The sequence below is a fragment of the Coenobita brevimanus genome, chromosome 88, assembly GCF_032717465.1.
Source record: "Coenobita brevimanus isolate Jiangsu-jjx chromosome 88, ASM3271746v2, whole genome shotgun sequence".
NCBI lineage: Eukaryota > Metazoa > Arthropoda > Malacostraca > Decapoda > Coenobitidae > Coenobita > Coenobita brevimanus.
In genome coordinates this window covers 2,366,697-2,384,585 of record NC_137041.1, presented here as the reverse complement: position 1 = coordinate 2,384,585, position 17,889 = coordinate 2,366,697, and the positions used below count along the sequence as shown (strand labels likewise).

Sequence of the window (17,889 nt, the reverse complement as noted above, 5' to 3'; positions counted from 1 at the left end):
ATAGGCTTTCTCTGGGCTCGTATGCTCATGGCGGGGCAGTAAAGAACTGGTTAAGAGATAAAGATATGATAGTTATACTTCCCGTGTTTTTGTATGAATGCTTACAAATTGCACAGCTATGTTGTTCACCTTGTACATTTGTCTCATTTTTCAGGTGCCTGAGATTCACATAAGATGCCAACAGTGCTATTATTAGACGTGTCACTGTCAATGAGCCGGGGCATTGACGCAACCAGCCCCTGTCAGGAGGACGACGAAACAGAAAGGCAGTTATTACGGAAAGATTTGGCAGCTCATGGCTGTAACATTTTGCTTGACCACTTCATTCAACACTGCAAATTAGAGTTTGCATCTTTGGTAAGCACATTTTATACAAGAACCAAATATTAGCAGCTACCTGGTACCTACTGTATCACTGGAAAAGATGTCCATAACTTACAGAAATGGGCAAATCAGTTCTGAAGGTAGAAACTGAATTTTAATAGGCAGTTTCTTTAGCGAACTGAGGATTTTAAGAAAAGAAAATGTAAAAAAGGTTGCTGCTGATGAGGACAATATGCATTGTAAGTTTCCATGCACTACATACTGTACTTTCAGATTGTGTTCTCTTCTATGTACAAAGTGCTGATGTCCTTTACAAGAGATTTTGAAGCAATCAAGAATGCACTTAACATGGCTGAGGAATGTGACAAGACATGCATAGAAGTGGGGCTGATGGGGGCAGCTCAGCACATCCTGGAGGAATGGGGAAATGGTACTCCCTGCCAGGTGAGGCTGTGGACTCACAGTTGCTTTGGACAGATTTTTTCAGACTGGAGGGTTATTATAGCCTTTATTGACCCCTTCAAAGTAAAGGTCATTTCTAAGTTGCATAAAGCATCTGGAGATGGCAAATTAAAATGAAAATTATGTCCTATGGGTTGATTGGGGTAACAGCAAAAAATAAGTAAATCATTCATTCATTCATCATCTAATCTAAATGTTAATATTATTAAATTTTATACTTTTACTGTTATAAAAAATGACAATTTTCTTAACTGTGCCTATACTCTAGCTAACCCTATTTTAGCCAGGATTGAGGATGGGAATAATAATCCACAGTGAAAATGTTTCAGGTAGTGCTGGTGACTGATGGCAATGCAGGAACTGGCCAGCACCACTTACAGAAATCCATGATGTCCCCCCATTCCCGAGGAGCATCTCAGTTCCCGCTACCCTTCCCATTCCCTGCCAAGCTCAATATTATGTGTATAGCCAACCCTAATGAACCATGTCTCCAGGTGTGTTCTGCTGAGAGTTTTTATGCAGCTTATCCCTACTTTCTGCCTATCTAATTTGTATATATACTGTATAGGGTGTATGGAAATACAGTACTGTATTAACATTACCCCATCTTTAAGTAGCAGTAAGGATGATGACGATGATGATGATGATTGAAATACTGACCTTTTATCATCCATAAGTTTTCCATCCTTCCATCATGTAATCCAGTGTTGCCCCATGAGGAGTGTAGGAGCCTGGGGATGAGCAAGTTAGTCCTGACATTTAGGATGAGAGTGACCAGCCTCACTCATCCCTGAGTGGCATTACATGAGCAGTAAACCTCAACCACCCATTAGATATAAACCTTCAAAGGGTCCATCCAATTGAAGTGCCTTAATTGCCCACTAAACCACCAGCACCATAATTTGGTTATATGGTTACATCCCAGCATAGTAAATGGTTTCCAGGTGTACAGGAAACCATTTGGCTTGTCACTCAGTGTAGTCACCTGTAGACAGATGGAAGAGGAAAGAATGAAGGAACGAAAGATAGAAAAGGAAGGGTGGAAAGGAAGTAAGAGAGGAAAAGGCAGGCACCCGAGAGCAGCACTACATCGAGTGAGTGGATGGTGAGCGCCCCCACCAGCCACACATATTTACAGATATTTATTCCTCTAACTGCATGCACAATATTTGCTGTACTGTTTGACCTAATATTTCTCCACTGTTTGCAGGCTTCCAAGCCCCTGTATCAGAGGCTAATAGAACTGAATGGGGAGGGAGACATATTGGTTCCTGAAGGCAGTCTTACAAAGCAGGTGATTGAGATCATGTACATTAGTGTTATTAATAACAGTATCATAACACATTATACAAACTGTATTACTGATGAGCAAGGCGTTTCTTTCTTGGCCATTAGTGTGAAATTACTTATCATAGTGAAATTGACTGTGTAATGAGTGATAAAGTATAAGCATTAGTGTACATGGTATTATATTCTTTACCATGTATACTCTTAGCTCCTTCAAGCATATGTTATATATATTTTATTCCTGTTGCTACTAGACAATTTTATTTAGCTTTGGACACCATTCTCCAAGTTGAATGGAGTGATCTGGGGTTAGAAAGAATAAAATCAAGATTAGGCTACATCCTCAAGTTAAACAGTAATTTCATTCTTGTCAGTCTGTCACGGAGATGTTTGAACACCTAATCAAGAACAACTTTTCTTCTTACTCCGGAGTGCTGCACTGTGGCAACCTTTCAGCACCCATCACCCTCTCGCCACCACCACAGGTATTGTAACTCTTGTTGAGTATGTTCTTGCCACCATTCAGTCATTTAATTCAGCTTGGAAGTGACTTTTAAAACTGGAGGAGTTAGGTTTACCCCTCAGTAACCCCTTCACTATAAGACACTATTCCTAAGTTTAGTAAAATCAAGACGGTGAGACAAAAGTTGTATTACAGGTCTGAAGGAATTAACCCTCTCCACTTTGACAGCTCTTTCAGTTAAATGATGACAAACGAATGCCAGTACAGTAAAACCTCGATATAACGGACTTCAATAGATCGGAATTCACTTTTATCGGACTCGAGAAGCTACCGGACTAAATTCCTATATATCGGAAAAAGTCCGACAAAGCCAGAAGCAGTCTGGACTGCCTGACCACTTCAGCTATGTTCACCACAATAAGGTAAATAAAAGACATGTTTATCAGTGTACAGTACAGTATTATTATATATATTATACCACTTGATTAATGTAGTGAGGTTATAACACAGTACAGTACCGCAATGGTAGTCAAAACAGTTTAAAAACCATTCATGCAATCCAGACTAGTGTCTGATATATCGGAAAAAGTCCAGGTTAACAGGGTGAGGTCCGGATGTGGCTTTTATCGGAATTTTGCATTTTTCAGAATAGTTTAGGCCCCAATTAGTCCGCTACAATGAGGTCTTACTAAACACTGACTGTATTGTACAGAACAGTTAATAGGGATAGTTTCACACCCTGTTCGTACACTACCAAGCGAAATAAAGTTATCTGGTGATAGCAAGAATAGAAAAAAAAAAAATACTTTTTAATAGGTACCAGTATGAAATGAATGTCCTGTCTTGTGCTTTGAATCTCTGATACAGTAAGACCTCACTATAACAGACTAATTGGGGCCCAAACCATTCCGAAAAATGAGAAATTCTGATGAAAGCGACATCCGGACTTCCTCCTGCTAATTCGGACTCTTTCCGATATATCAGACATTAGTCCGGATTGCATGAACAGTTTTTAAACTGTTTTGACTACCATTGTGGTACTTTACTGTGTTATAACTTCACTACATTAATCAAATGGTTTAATATACATAATAATATTGTACTGTACACTGATAAACATGTCTTTTATTTCCCTTATTGTGGTGCACATAGCTGAAGTGGTCAGGCAGTCCGGACTGCTTCTGGCTTTATCAGACTTTTTCCAATATATAGGAATTTAGTCCGGTAGCTCCTTGAGTCTAATAAAAGTGAATTCCGGTCTACTGGAGTCTGTTATCAGGCAGTCCGGACTGCTTCTGGCTTTATCGGACTTTCTCCGATTTATAGGAATTTAGTCCGGTAGCTTCTCGAGTCCGATAAATGCGAATTCTGGTCTATTGAAGTCTGTTACATCGAGGTTTTACTGTATTGTATATTAAAATGTGTCCCTAGTAGTGTACAATAAAGGTATCTAATGTAGTGCCTAATTTGTCACAACTAGCTCAGTGGCACTACCTTTCTTCTGCCTGTCCATATTCTTTCCCCTCTTCCCCCCATTCCTCCTATCCCTCATCGCCTGCACTACCTCTTTCCCCCCCATCTCCCCCTTTACATTGCCCTCCTTTCCATCTCTCCTGTTGTCTCTTTTTCCCTTCCTCCTCCGGTTTAATTCATCACTTCCTGTGCTCCTCCTCCTTTTGCGCTGCTCCCTATCCCCTCTCTTCCCTTCTTTGTCTCACTTCCCTCCAATTTCCATCTCTCCACCCCAGCCTTACTGCCGCCACCATGACTTTGAGGTGATGCGTGTGAGTGTGGACCCAACAGTGACTGTCCTGGGATTCCTCAACACTGGGGATGTCTCGTCTCCTCCAGCTTTCTCACGACACCTTGTCCTGCCACTTTCTGCTAAAGGTTAGCATACAGTCATTATGTTGTAATGTGCATTTAGCCTCTGAATACAAATTTGGGGGATTTATCAAGCTTTTGAAAATACAGCATTTCATCCGCCAAACTGGCTGGTGTAGCTGTTGTACTGAATTACAGTATACAAAATTTAGTTTGGATATGTCTGGGCCATCTCTCTACATGTTATTGTTTTTATTTCAGTCAGACAGGCTCTTTGTATTGGATATTTCTTTATTCCATCAAGTGTCATATCTCATTCTTCCATATCAGAGTACTTATAAATTTCACCAGCAGATATACTCTTCATCCTGTTATGCTTGCAGTTGTTCTGACATTTTTAGCCTCAGCACTTTTTCTCTTCTTTTTGTTTGGGCTACCACCTTATAACTGTATTCATCTTAGGACAAACCCAGGATCAGCTTATTGGTAATGAAGGTAGTGCTTGCCTTGGCGCAGGTGATATGGTGATGTTGCCCAAAGTGGACGCTGGGAGTGATGATGAGGGGGCAGGTAACGATGAAGGCAAGATTCCTTCCTTCTGTGTCCTGCTACATGGAGGGCTTAAGGTACTGTGGTTCTTATTCTTGTTATTGTTGTGGCCCAGGCTCACTTGAATGTGAACCTAGTGGACTGCTGGTTGAAGTTGCTCCTCCTACACTCCACCATTTTCCTCTCAGGCAATAGGGAATGAGTTGAGAGACGTTTGTGTAACTGGGTTGTGGAACCGCTCAGTTATATCAGTGAATCCCTCTCTCATAACCCTCTTGATCATAGCTTCCTTTAACTCCTGCTGGGCTTCCTTGCAAGGTAGTTTACCTTCCCTGAGTCATTGTTTTATAGCCAGTGTAAACTGTAAATCATATGAAACTTGCAGCCTGGCCTGTGCACACCTTTACTGTGCCTAATTTGAGGTTGCAGCTTAGCATGGGTTAATGCAGACGAGATAAAAACATCTGTTTCTTTTCAGCGTGAGAATATGGTGGCTCTGTGCCAAGTGGGAGAGAACTGGTATGGAATCCTGTACTCCTGGGCAGACAACAAGAAAAAGTCTAACCTTATGTTATCCCTCTTTGTGCCAGGTCAGTGGGTATGCAGAAATAAGTTGACTAAAATATTTGGATATACCAATAGAGTCTGCTTCACTGAAACAAATTCTTCTTTATAGGGAGATGCTGGTAACTGTCATCACTTTACAAGGCTGCTTTACACTTATCATTTCAGTATAAGAATTTAATGTGAGGAGATATCTTGATTGTGGGTTGGGTTGGCAAGAAGCATTTTACTCTGCTATACTTACACAGTGAAGCACCCCCCCATATTTCTAGTGTATAATGAGGTAGTTTCAGCAGGGGTTTCCCTGTTATTCCACAGCATCTACTTCTCATTTGGCACACATTATTTTTTTCTGTGATGCAATATATCAAAGAGCATCATCTGTCAGCATAGAAACATAGCAACCTTCTCTCAGCTTTGGAATATCAGCTAGCAAAGGAGAGTAAGAAGAGATGAAATATTGTGTCCACAACTGTACTTTGTCCACCTTCAGTGACCAGGATCTCAATATGACACATTCCTGAGTCTTACTTTAATTGAAGAGTTTATATCTGTCATTCCTGCTTATGACTGACCTTACTTATCCCCCCATGCCTCCAGCCAGCATGTCTCTTGCACATAACACACACATCCACCATTCAAATTGGAAATGGGTAGTGCAATGAAGTGAAAAATTTGAAAGGCTTCATTGGGGAGCAAAATGATATATGGCTTAATCCATATAGTTGATTTGTTTTCACCTGACAGAACTGGACTACTCCCACAGTTTGAACATTAAGTTGTGGTAGCATGAAATTTGATGAACCTTGGTTATAACATAGAAATGAGTCTCCTTGAGTACTATTCAAACTGACCCTCTAGTCTGATGCCACTTGACCATCAACTAAGTGAAATGGGTTTGGGATTTTTTTTTTTCTTGGCTTTTCAAAACAGACAAAAATGGTATTGTGTAACCAGATTATTGTCATCAAGTTAACTAGGCTTAACCATGTGTATTTATTTAGACATTTCTTTCAGGTGTAGATGTTATACCTTGGATGGGTAAACTCTCAAATTTGGGTCCTGCCTCTCAGTTATCTGTTAACCCCTATGGCCCCTCAGATACATCCACGCCCTTCCCCATCAAGGTCAGTAAAAAAAATTACCAAAGTTCTTGGCCTTGAGCCTGTCAGTATATATTCCCCCCCCTCCCCCTAGCACAATGTTTCAAAGCAGAGAAGTGACCTTAGGTACCACCTCCATCTCATTGATACTTAGAGTTCATTCAAGAAACCATGAAAGTAATTTCATGGTACCTTCTTAAGCACCATTTTTTGTTTTTTTGTTTTTTTTCCCAGTTTCATGGTACTTTCTTATGCACTGCTTTCTCAAGCACCTTAAAAAATATCTTTAAAAGATACTTTAGCTTTTCTGTTACAAATAGTAAAAAACAAACCTTCATACTTAACCCGCCCCGTCCCGACGACGTATAGGTACGTCACCACGATTTGCATTTGCCAGTCCCGGCGACGTACCAGTACGTCATGCAATTGCAATATGCATAATTTCGACAATTTTCAAATTTCGCGCTTGATTTGCGGTACGTACCCTCGCCTGACCTTCCCCTACCTGCCACCAGGCGGGGACACTCGGCAACCCCGCGCTAGCCCGCCACTCGTCCACTCACCTGGTAGCCACGGTCCTGCTCAGACATGGCTAAGAGAGGTCTCTCAGAGAGCGAAATTCAAGTCGCCCTGGACACCTTTACCGGCGACAGTGATTCCTCACTGGATGACGAGGAGATGGACAAGGATTATGTGCAGCCAGAGGAGGAAGAAACCACCAGCAGTGACGAGGAAGTTCCGTCACACAGGAAGCGGCAGTACGTGACTTACCGTGCTGCTAGAGAGGGGCAGGAGTTAAAGAAGGCACGTGGTATATCATATCCCTATCCCCAGCGTGCCTTGGAAGCAGAATTCGAGGTCGAGGACGGAGACGTGGGACGTGCTGCCACGTGGTATGGACGGGAGGTGATTACCCATCGTGGCCCAGAGCGCACACCACGTCGTCTAAGCAGGTATGGGCCTAGCATTCTGTTTGGGGCGGTAGGAAGTGAAGTGGAGGGAGTGGGGAGTGAAATGGACATTCCTGGGATTAGGGAAAGTGAGAGTGAGGTGGGTGAGTCATTGCTCTCCCTACGCAGTGTGAGGCGGCAGAGTGGATCACGTGGGCCAGTGCGGGTGCGTTCATTATCACGTGGGGTTGTGAGGGAGGGGGAAGGTGGGGAGGAACCACTCCAAAGCACGTCTTATGCTCCCCAATATCCCCTAACACGTGGTCGAGCAAGGTTGCGTGAGAGCACATGGTGTGGTAATGGAGGGGGAAGGTGGGGAGGAACCATTCCCCAGCACGTCTTCTGCTCCCCAATATTCAACAATTTCATCCCCACAGCCCCCTAATGTTCCTCAAGGCCGTAAGGGTAAGGGAAAGGGAAAGGGTAAAGGCAGAGGGAAGAGGAGTGACAGTGGGGAAGCCCTCCGTACTCCTTCTCCCCAACCTCCCCAACCAGGATCTCCTCCCCACCCAGACGAAGGCAGTGATGGGGACGAGGGATTTGTGTCGTGGGATTGGGAGGATGGGAGTGATTTTTCTCCCCTCATTCACCCCTTCACTGAGCATGGGCGATCTGGCTGCATTGCACCAGGTATTCACTGTAATTCAGGCAGGTTGGATTTTTTCCACCTGTTTTTCAGTGAGGCCTTCGTAGATCAGATCGTTTTTCAAACAAACCTGTTTGCAAGCGGCCTACGGCTAGAAAGTGAAAGATTGGGAACAAGGAGTAGGCATTCTGTGATTTATGATTACCCTGTCTCCATTCCAGAAATGTTCTTATTTTTTGCCCTTGTCCTTTTGATGGGTATAATAAGAAAAAATAGAATTCCTGCTTACTGGACTAGGGACCCTGTTATGTTTACCCCCATATTTGGTCAAGTGATGAACCGTAATCAGTTTCAACAAATTCTAAGTCGCCTCCATTTTTATGATGCTAATGACCCTGCAAATGCAAACAACACTGACAAAATGAGGCGAATTAGGCTGGTCTTTGATCACCTCAGGCAAACCTTTCGATCCTCATTCTATCCCTATAGAGATCTCGTCATAGACGAGAGTCTCGTGTTGTGGAGAGGCAATATTTCATTCAGACAGTATACACCCAGCAAAAGGCACCATTTTGGGTTCAAGATCTTTGTTATGTGTGACTGTAGGACTGGATACGTGCAAGACATAGTCTTGTACACAGGTGCACAGACAGACATAATAGAAGATCGAAGTATAGGACTTTCGGGAGCAGTGGTAAAGACGATGATGCAAGACTACCTTCATCGTGGTCACGTTCTCTACCTCGACAACTGGTACACTAGCCCTCTTCTCGCTCGTTATCTTCACAGACATGAAACGGGAGTCTGTGGAACCGTAAAGGTGAACCGGCGTCACATGGTCAAGGTAGGGCGGAAACTTGCAAGGAGTGAGGTTGTCTTCTTCAAAGCAAACAACATCCTTGCAACAATGTGGAACCACAACAGAGAAGTAAGCCTCTTGTCCACGGTTCACCGCCCCTTGATGCACCGTACTGATTCTGTTGATTACCATAGCGAGAGCAGGCGTCGTGTTTGGAAACCTGAATGTGTCATGGACTATAATATGAACATGCGCCTCGTGGACCAGTCAGACTCCATGATATCGACGGTAGAGTGTGCCAGGACCACGATGAAGTGGTATAAAAAACTGTTCTTTCACTTGCTAGATATCACTGCTCTGAATTGCCACCACCTTCACGCCATGACCACAGGAGTTCAGGAAACCTTTGAGGGGTTTGTGAGGGAACTCACACGAGAAATCTTTGCTAAGTATGCTGTTGAAAGGCCCCAACAGCGCCCCCGCACTGCCCATATTACCCACACTCCCCAGAGAATATCCGCCTGCCATTTCCCCACTCCTATCCCTCCCCAGCCCAACAGACCTAGGCCCCAGCGCAGGTGTCACGTGTGCAGTCATTCCCAGGTGAGACTCACGACACAGAGGAAGGACACCCGCTATGAGTGCGTGCAGTGTGACGTGGGTCTGTGTATTCACCCATGTTTTAGTGAATATCACACGTTGCTGCACTTTTAGCATGGTGTGAATGCGAAAGGACGCTGAAAATATGAGGTAAATGCGACAGACAGACGCTCTGTGAAAATATCAGTCATGTGGATCGCCAAATATTAGTATAAAGTGCCTACGGGTAGAACATAAGTGAAAACATTGGGTGTAAGTATATAAATCTGCCCTAAGTTGAAACTTACATAGAGAGGGTTGTTTGATTCGATATTCTGTCGCTCAGTGCAATAAATACGGCCCCTGATTATATATTTCTTATTATGTGACATTCTTACGGGTATAATATAAGTTCAAATTATTGTATATGATGATGTATATTCTAAGTCAAATATTCATAGCGTGTCTATAAAGATAAGATTTCCTGACGCTTAGTCGAATGAATAAGGCACGTATTAGTCAAAATAAAAGTCAGCAAGTGATAAAGTGAATAATTAGTATATAAGTGTGTGAGTGAATTAGTATATAAGTGTGTGAGTATTATGTATGACGAAACATTCCTTGCGAGGGTATTTTTAGGCGATATTCTCACGCTCACTTGAATAAATAATGGCAGTAAGTATGTACAGTGCATTCTAGGGGTGTAAACGTGTGTAATGTAAGTGGGAAAATATAATTTGAGTGAATAAATAAAGTAGATGATGAAACACGAGTGTTTGAGATCGTGGTTGCTACGTGAATAGGCGCTAGCATATCGCTAAATGCCCTCGTAATGAATGATAATAATTGAAAACCTTCACAGTGGTGGAGGAAAGGTTCTATGTAAATGGGAAAATAATTGGAAAGTGATAAAACAATTTGGTATGTTGAAATACGAGTCATAGCGAGTGCGCTTACTAAGCTGATGTGCGCTAAACTTATGCTGCATGTCATCATAATGAATGAAAACATCTGAAAACACTTACAAACAGTTATAATTGGTAAATTGTCCTTGAAACAGAAGTATACAAGTAGAAAAAATGATAGGTTGACTCATACCAGAAACTTAGCATACTGTATAGCATGTTACGACTCGGACCTAACTCGCTATGCTCGCGCGATGGTACAATGCTTATTTTTCCTATATATGTGTCTGAAATCCATTATCTTGTTACTGTTATTGTTTATTAGTTCAAATTCAATAAATGTAGAGGTGTTGTGTGTTGTTTGTCCCATTATTCCTTACCATAGAAAACGTACACACATATCCAGCCCATTACAGAATACGATACCTGCGGGGGGAAACCGCACCTGTAGAGACCACTTATAGACCGCAGAGACCACTTTCTTCATGATTTTCCATCTTTTCTCGACCTAAGCGGAAGTTTTAGAAGAAAAAAAAATTTTCCAAAAAGGCTCGGGACTGGGGGATGTCATAGGTGCGGAAAGGCTCGGGACGTGACGGGTTAATCCATGATTCTGTGCCAAAGTGAAGCTGTGTTCAACAAAGGCATGTTTAGGAGCATCATCTTGCAGTTGTACCCTGTTTTGTACCACCTGTCTTACAAGTTTGTGCTTCATCATGCAGTAATCTCACTGTACATGTGGTGCAATAATTCAACAACTTAGCTGCTTTCATTAAACACACACATTTGGTTTTGGTATGCTGTTCACTGGGTAACATTTTACTGTGCCCATATGTAAGAACCAAAAAACTGTATATTAATTTGTGTACCCTTGTGGAGACACTAACAGCAAATTTAGTGTGGCTAAACATGTCAGGGGATGCCATATATATCATGATAGATGTATCTAATGTACTGTGGCATAAACTTTTTTGTGTAATCAATGAAATATCTGCTATGATACAATTTGATAAGCATATGAATTTCCCATGTGCAGTGATATGTAATAAATGTACTTTGTACATAATTTCAAGTGACTGACCAAATGTTCTGTATTTCAGGTTCAAGAGAAAAAGAGTTATGCACTCAACTCCGTGGTGTGGGTAAGACAAGGAGGATTACAGTCTGATATACAGAAAATACTACGCCATGCTCGCAAACTTCCTGACAAGACTCAGAGTTTTTATAAGGTATGAAAATCTTTCGGTGCCTGGTGGTTTAGTGGGCAATTAAGGCGCTCAAATCGGAGTGAGCCGATGCAGGATTATATCCAAGGAGTGGTCGGGGTTTATTGCTCACGTAATGCCACTCAGGGATGAGTGAGGCTGGTCACTCTCATCTTAAATGTCAAGACCAACTTGCCTAGCCCAAGGCTCCTACACTCCTCATGGGGTGACATAGGATTGGATGATGGATGGATGGATGGAAAAGAATTTGGCTACTATAGACAGTGAGAGGTACTAGAATGAGTGAGGTAGGACCACAAAGCTTGATAACAAACAACACATCATTACTCTTAGGTAGGAACCTGTCACATATAAGTAGTCAGTCAGAAATGTATCAAACACTGTTACAAATTACAGATATTGGAGTTCTTTTTCCTAAATGCTTTTAGCAACTGTTCAGGAGAAATCTGCTATGATTTGCTTTTCCCAACACTGGATCTGTCCCATTCATTACTTGGGTTTGGACGACAACACTGATGATAAATCTAACATTAGCATCAACCTGTACAAACATTAACACTTGTTTTTGTAACCAATATTGCAAAAGAATTCCTTACAAAGGATATTTGTCTTGCAGATGTTGCAGTGAAAAATTAGGCTGTATTAGAGAAGTCCCTAAAGAAAGAGCAAATTTTTCCACAGTAATAAGGAGAATGATACTGTATAATGTAAAAAAAAGTTAAGGGGTTTGAGCGTATTTCTATTAAGTTGATGCTCAACCTATAGTATCTACAAAGTAATTATTTGTGATGTATCTGAGAATTTGGGTGGATATGATGATGATGTGTCTGGAGTCAAGTAGGCATGGAAAAAGCATATATATATATATACCCATTGTACAATACAATATTAGTACTGAAATGTATATGCCCAAGTCTGTCACATGTATTCACAAAGCTACCATACATTGTTTCCTCAGGAACTGAATCGTGTGCGTCGCGCAGCCTTAGCTTATGGGTTTGGTGAACTGTTGGAGGGACTGGCCAATGTGCTGGAGAGAGAGTGTACCCTACTGCCATCCACTGCCCACCCTGATGCAGCCATACAACTTCAACATGCGTATGAGGCTCTCCGCAGCCATGACAGAAAGGATGCACGCCAAAATATCACACCACTCAAGACAACATTTTCTGGCAATGACTAGGATACAGTGACCCCTCACTTCTCTGGCCTACACCAGGGGTAAAGTTGGGTAATATAATTCCCAAACCAGGATAACTGAGGGTATGCATACATCACCCACCCACATGCTTTCTCTCCTCCCTCCCTTTCATCCATCCCCATGTACTCAATCACCTATTCTCATTCATTTTCACTTTTACTTAATGACTGACTGCTCCAATTCATTATTACATTTATAGTCCCTCATTACTCAAATTTACACTTACTCCCACACTCACTCATTTTTCGACTTCCACTCTATCCTTTTCTCAGTATGGTGTTATTCATCTTTTTACACTCATAAGTAGTTCCCAGTTTCATTCATTTTCTCGTTCAAAAGAAGTAGTAGTGAAGCTCATGTAAGAGGGATTCATAGGCCAGGCAGTTAATCAAGAGGCCACTGTCTAGCTTAGAACATCGATTCATGGAAGTGACTGCCATTAGGTCCTTACAAAAGTTGCAACTCCTTGTCACTCCATCCTGCTAATTCCAAAACCTATCTTTCTCTTCCATATGCTACATCAATCATCACCATAAAGTTTCTGCTTAGACCACTTTCGTCCTGACACATCATGGTTCCTCAGTTTTTTCTATTTCCAATTCATCAGCAAATCTTTTCCATTTCCACCTCATCTGGGAGTTTTAAGGTCACACATCTAACTTTGTATGGGTGACTCTATTTTCGTGACACTTGATATACTGTAGTGCTGTCTACTTCATATACAGTACTTATATCATTCTTTTTCTGTGTCCGCCCTCCTCTCTTCCCCTTTCTACCAACTTTCCTCACTTTTTATTACTCTTATTTCCTTTTCAGATGGCTATACATTACGTGACAAACCTAATGGTTTCCTGTAAGCCAGGAAACCATTTACAGTGCTGAGTGGTAACCATATAACCAACCCACACATGTTCCCTACGTGTCAGCAAGTGGGTTGGTGGAAGGTTAATGCTCCTCCCTGTAAAACTACCTCAAAGACAAATGGCCACCCCTTATGGGATTATGGCGTCTGGCCACAGATAGACAGTCATTGATGTCTCACACCTACCGCATACCTATCAGATCCTGCCTAAGTTTAATGGGCCCTGTGTAGTCGCATATGTTCTATGGCTTCTGTGATTTATACTAATGTGGTAGAGCATGTGAATATGGTGAAGGGTGATGGTGGTGGTGGGGGGGGGGGCGTGAGAATGAAGTGGAGAGGTATATGAATAAGGATGGTGTAAGTTTGAGGGATGGCAGCCTGATAGTGGAGCGCAGGGTGACATGGAGGGTATCATTTGTGGACACCCCTTCTGGGATTAAAGCATCTGGCTACAGAGAGAGATTATATTAGGGTGGTGATTCCTAGCCCCAGCACCACCACCTCTTCCCTTTTAGTTATCCAGTCACAACACTCAAGGAATACATAGACAGTAAATTTTCTGCATTGTCCCCAGGATATCTGGTGAAGAGAGGGAGATGAAATCTGTTACATGTAATAAAGAAGCTTGAGAATCTCAGTTTGGAGTTTAATTTTGTGTACTTGTCGAGGTCCCAGCTGAACAGTACTGTACAGGCAAACCCCAGTTTAACGATGCAATTGGTCGAGTAAAAACCCACCGCCAGTCGGGGTATTGTAAATCAAGGCTGATTTAACATGTAAAGTTCAGTAATCACTTTAAGACCCAGATGCCCAAGTCCCAGACATTTTGGGCTCAGGTCCTTGAAAACACACACACACACACACACACACACACACACACACACACACACACACACACACACACACACAAACAAACAGTGTTCATCCCTATTTTAAATTTGCTGCGCGGTGATGAACAGCTTTGTTTTGGCGTGTAGTTCCTCCGGCATCTGCTAGTGCCCTTGCATCCTCCCCAGTTCCCACCTACCTACCGTCATGACTGCACGCTCATCGCCATGGCTGCCCACATGCTCGTTTTTGTGAATAAACAATGAATAAACTGCAATGCCTCGCTGCTAGACCACATGGGAATTTACAGTGTTGAGCAGTGTTAAGAAATTAGAATTCAGAGTGCAAAGGATTAAGTGTACAGGTCAACAATGACCTGTTGCAACTGGCATGGCGCACGTAAGAACAGCATGTGCAGAGTTAAACCATCATAATTCACAGTGCAAAGGATTAAGTGTGGCACAACACTGGATTACTGTACATGCTTCAAGTGCACCTCCTCCACTGTCAGAGCCATAAAGGAGGCAGGTTAATATTCGTGATGGCCAGAGACGTGTCGTAAGTACCCTGTACACTGCTAAATATTTTCCATACTCACTTCTAATTTCTCATTCTCTGGTTCATTTCATGGTTTCTGTCCCTTATGTGTGTGCATATGGTCTTAAATAGGTGCTGTGCATGTCCAGTAGGGAGTTATTTAGGTGGCTTTCAAAGTTAGGTTGGGTTAAGTACGTGTCCAGGGGCATTTTTCCCAAGTCCTGGACATATCTTTGGCTCTATTACATCAGATCTTGGGGATTACTGTATAGGGATGCATTTTTAACCCATGGATTGTGAGTCGCAGCTCAGGCTGTGCTGGCCGTGCATTGCCGTTAACTTCTCCACCCCTACGCAAACTTACGCACGGCCCTACGCAAAGACAAAAAGAGAGAGAGACTTTTTTCTTTTCACCAGATGATGCCCTGAATGTTTATCTTCAAGTTTATAATAAACTAAAACAAAAAAACAAAAATAAAACTTTTTTCCCTTCATTTTTTGCACCACGGGTGGGATAAAAAAAGATAATTGCACAATCTACGGGTTAAACTTTGGGTTTCCCCCTCAGCCAAGTCCTAAACCCACCCAAATAAGTCCAAAAACAAGTTTATGGGTAATCTAAATGGCCTATCAACTGTAAAAGAAGCTAACCTAAGCCTAAAACCAGTGCCAGTCTCGCTTGTACCCAGTCGAGGTCGCTGGAGAATGCAATCTCTGACTCGTATTCAAACTCAGTAGAGAAGCAGCAGCACTGTGTACAATCCCACCATCAGACGGTCCCGGGACAATTAAATAAACATCTGTTAACCTGTTAACTGCTCTATACACTCTAGGCTGTTCCGAGTGCGACTGCTCAATACAGCCCTGGCTGCGCAGATGAATTTCAAGTATAGTGCCATGGTGACCAGGGCTGACCCATGCAAGCATGTTTGAGCCATCAAAACCAAAACCGAAAACAAAAACCATACATTCCAATAGGGAATCAGACACTTCGATGTTCATCCATGGCTTTACCAAGGTAAAATATTGAGCTAATATTTCATTATTATATACTTTGGCATGTGTTCTCTCAATTCCTAAGACAAAATTTGGCCTTTGGGAAATTTCATTTTTACCCCTATGTCTGCGCACCACGGACACCTAAAAAACTTCCATGTGCAGTTAACAGGTTAAGCATACAGTAATAATAATGTACGAATGACACAGAATCGTCCAAGGTGTGAATTGTTGTGAAGGAGAATTGCTGATGTTTTGACGCGGAATGCAATCGATGATGCGTTCGGGATAGCTTTTTCAATGGCACCTCTTTATGTGATTTTAGTTACTGTTCTAGTTGTTGAGTTCCTTTATTTTTTTCTCTCTTATTTTCCAACATTTATTTAGATATTCCTTTGTATTTTCAAAGCGTTTTCCCTTGAACAGCCCGAATGTAAATATGTACACAATTTATCGATGTCACAGTTCTCATCAAAGCAGGAAATATTTACTCTTTAAGGCTTTCATAATCATTCATAATCATCATCATCCAGACCTCCTTTGCCACCCTTGGGCATGGTAAGGAGTAGCACGTCCAGACTAAATTATTAATATTTATTTCAAATTACTGTACTACATTTATGTATTCCATGATAGGTTAGATGTTCAATGGTCAAATATGAAATATTCTTTGTTAAGCTGCCTAGTTGTCCACACTGTTTTGTACCTCATCTGACAGGCAAGAATCTGTACCCCAAATGACAGTGTTCAGTCCACCTGACTAAAACACATTAATCTCAGTCTAAAAACTGTTTATAAATCAACCTAAGCACAAAGTATAAAATATCATCAAAATCAGTTTTAAAAAAATAGTTAAACCAGGGCTCAGCCATCGTTAGGCATGGTAGGGTGGTATTTGTGCCCCCCCCCCCCACTATTCTGGGATATCGCATCTAGGGGTATCGTAAATTGGGGTTTGCCTGTATTATGGTGTGGCCAGGTATCAAGCTTGTAGCCATACATCACTCTTATGGTAATACCTTCAAGGGTCACTGGAAGCCAACCTAACCACTTATATTTCTATTGTGGAAAACTGAGTTATTATGATGATGAATGGCAAAGTAAATGAAGTGTGATACCTGTAGTATAAAACTGGTGGCTCAGACACTGCTGACCCCACCCTTCCATGGCACCATTTAGGTGCACTACAGTATGGACTTCAGTACAATGCCTACACACCTTCTTCACTACCATGTTTAAACCTCATCACCAGCTTCACTACTATGCTTACACTTCGTCACCTACTTCACTACCATGTTTACACTTCGTCTCCTACTTCACTACCATGTTTACATTTTTTTACGTACTTCACTACCATGTTTACACTTCAGTCACCTACTTCACTACCATGCTTACACTTCAGTCACCTACCTCTGCTTTTTGTGCTCCTCACACTGTTCTATGCTGCTGTCCCCTATGCTAACTCACCATCCATCCTGCCTTCTGCACTGGTTCCTGACACTGATTAAAAATAAATCAACCTTCATAAATGTCGTAATCATCCTGACCTTAATCCCACCACATAAAATGGTAAAAAATAAATATGGCGACAAAGATGGGCTGGATATAATTTTTTTTCCCTATTACAATATACTAGACCCTAAATTTGAAGGCTGCAAGGTAAATTTAATAATACAGTAACACTGTATTAATAATTTGGTCTTCTGTTAAATTTAATAATACAGTAATACTGTATTAATAATTTGGTCTTCTGTATATAAAAAGTAAAAAGATTGTCCATTCATTCATCAAAAGATTATACCACTTTTAAATGCAACCCAAGTTGAGTCACAACAATTTAT

At 41.8% G+C, this 17,889-nt stretch overlaps 1 protein-coding gene across 1 annotated transcript; it reads left to right on the top strand.

The window, feature by feature from the left end:
- The first annotated feature begins 174 nt into the window (after nucleotides 1-174).
- On the top strand, nucleotides 175-12,822 carry IntS14 (integrator complex subunit 14). Its single transcript, XM_080281143.1, has 11 exons — nucleotides 175-357; nucleotides 598-768; nucleotides 1,116-1,280; nucleotides 1,997-2,080; nucleotides 2,448-2,558; nucleotides 4,285-4,426; nucleotides 4,877-4,986; nucleotides 5,388-5,499; nucleotides 6,491-6,600; nucleotides 11,496-11,624; nucleotides 12,580-12,822. Exons 1-11 carry the CDS (start codon nucleotides 175-177, stop codon nucleotides 12,802-12,804), a joined length of 1,542 nt encoding a protein of 513 aa, XP_080137269.1. The 3' UTR covers nucleotides 12,805-12,822.
- Nucleotides 12,823-17,889: the final 5,067 nt, after the last annotated feature.

What these genes read in the sequence shown, in the direction of transcription:
- IntS14 (XM_080281143.1), top strand. Translation starts at nt 175, where the DNA reads ATGCCAACAGTGCTATTATTAGACGTGTCACTGTCAATGAGCCGGGGC. An exon ending in AAGGCAGTCTTACAAAGCAG is followed by an intron (nt 2,081 to 2,447) that starts GTGATTGAGATC and finishes CATTCTTGTCAG; the next exon opens with TCTGTCACGGAGATGTTTGA. An exon ending in CCACGCCCTTCCCCATCAAG is followed by an intron (nt 6,601 to 11,495) that starts GTCAGTAAAAAA and finishes TCTGTATTTCAG; the next exon opens with GTTCAAGAGAAAAAGAGTTA.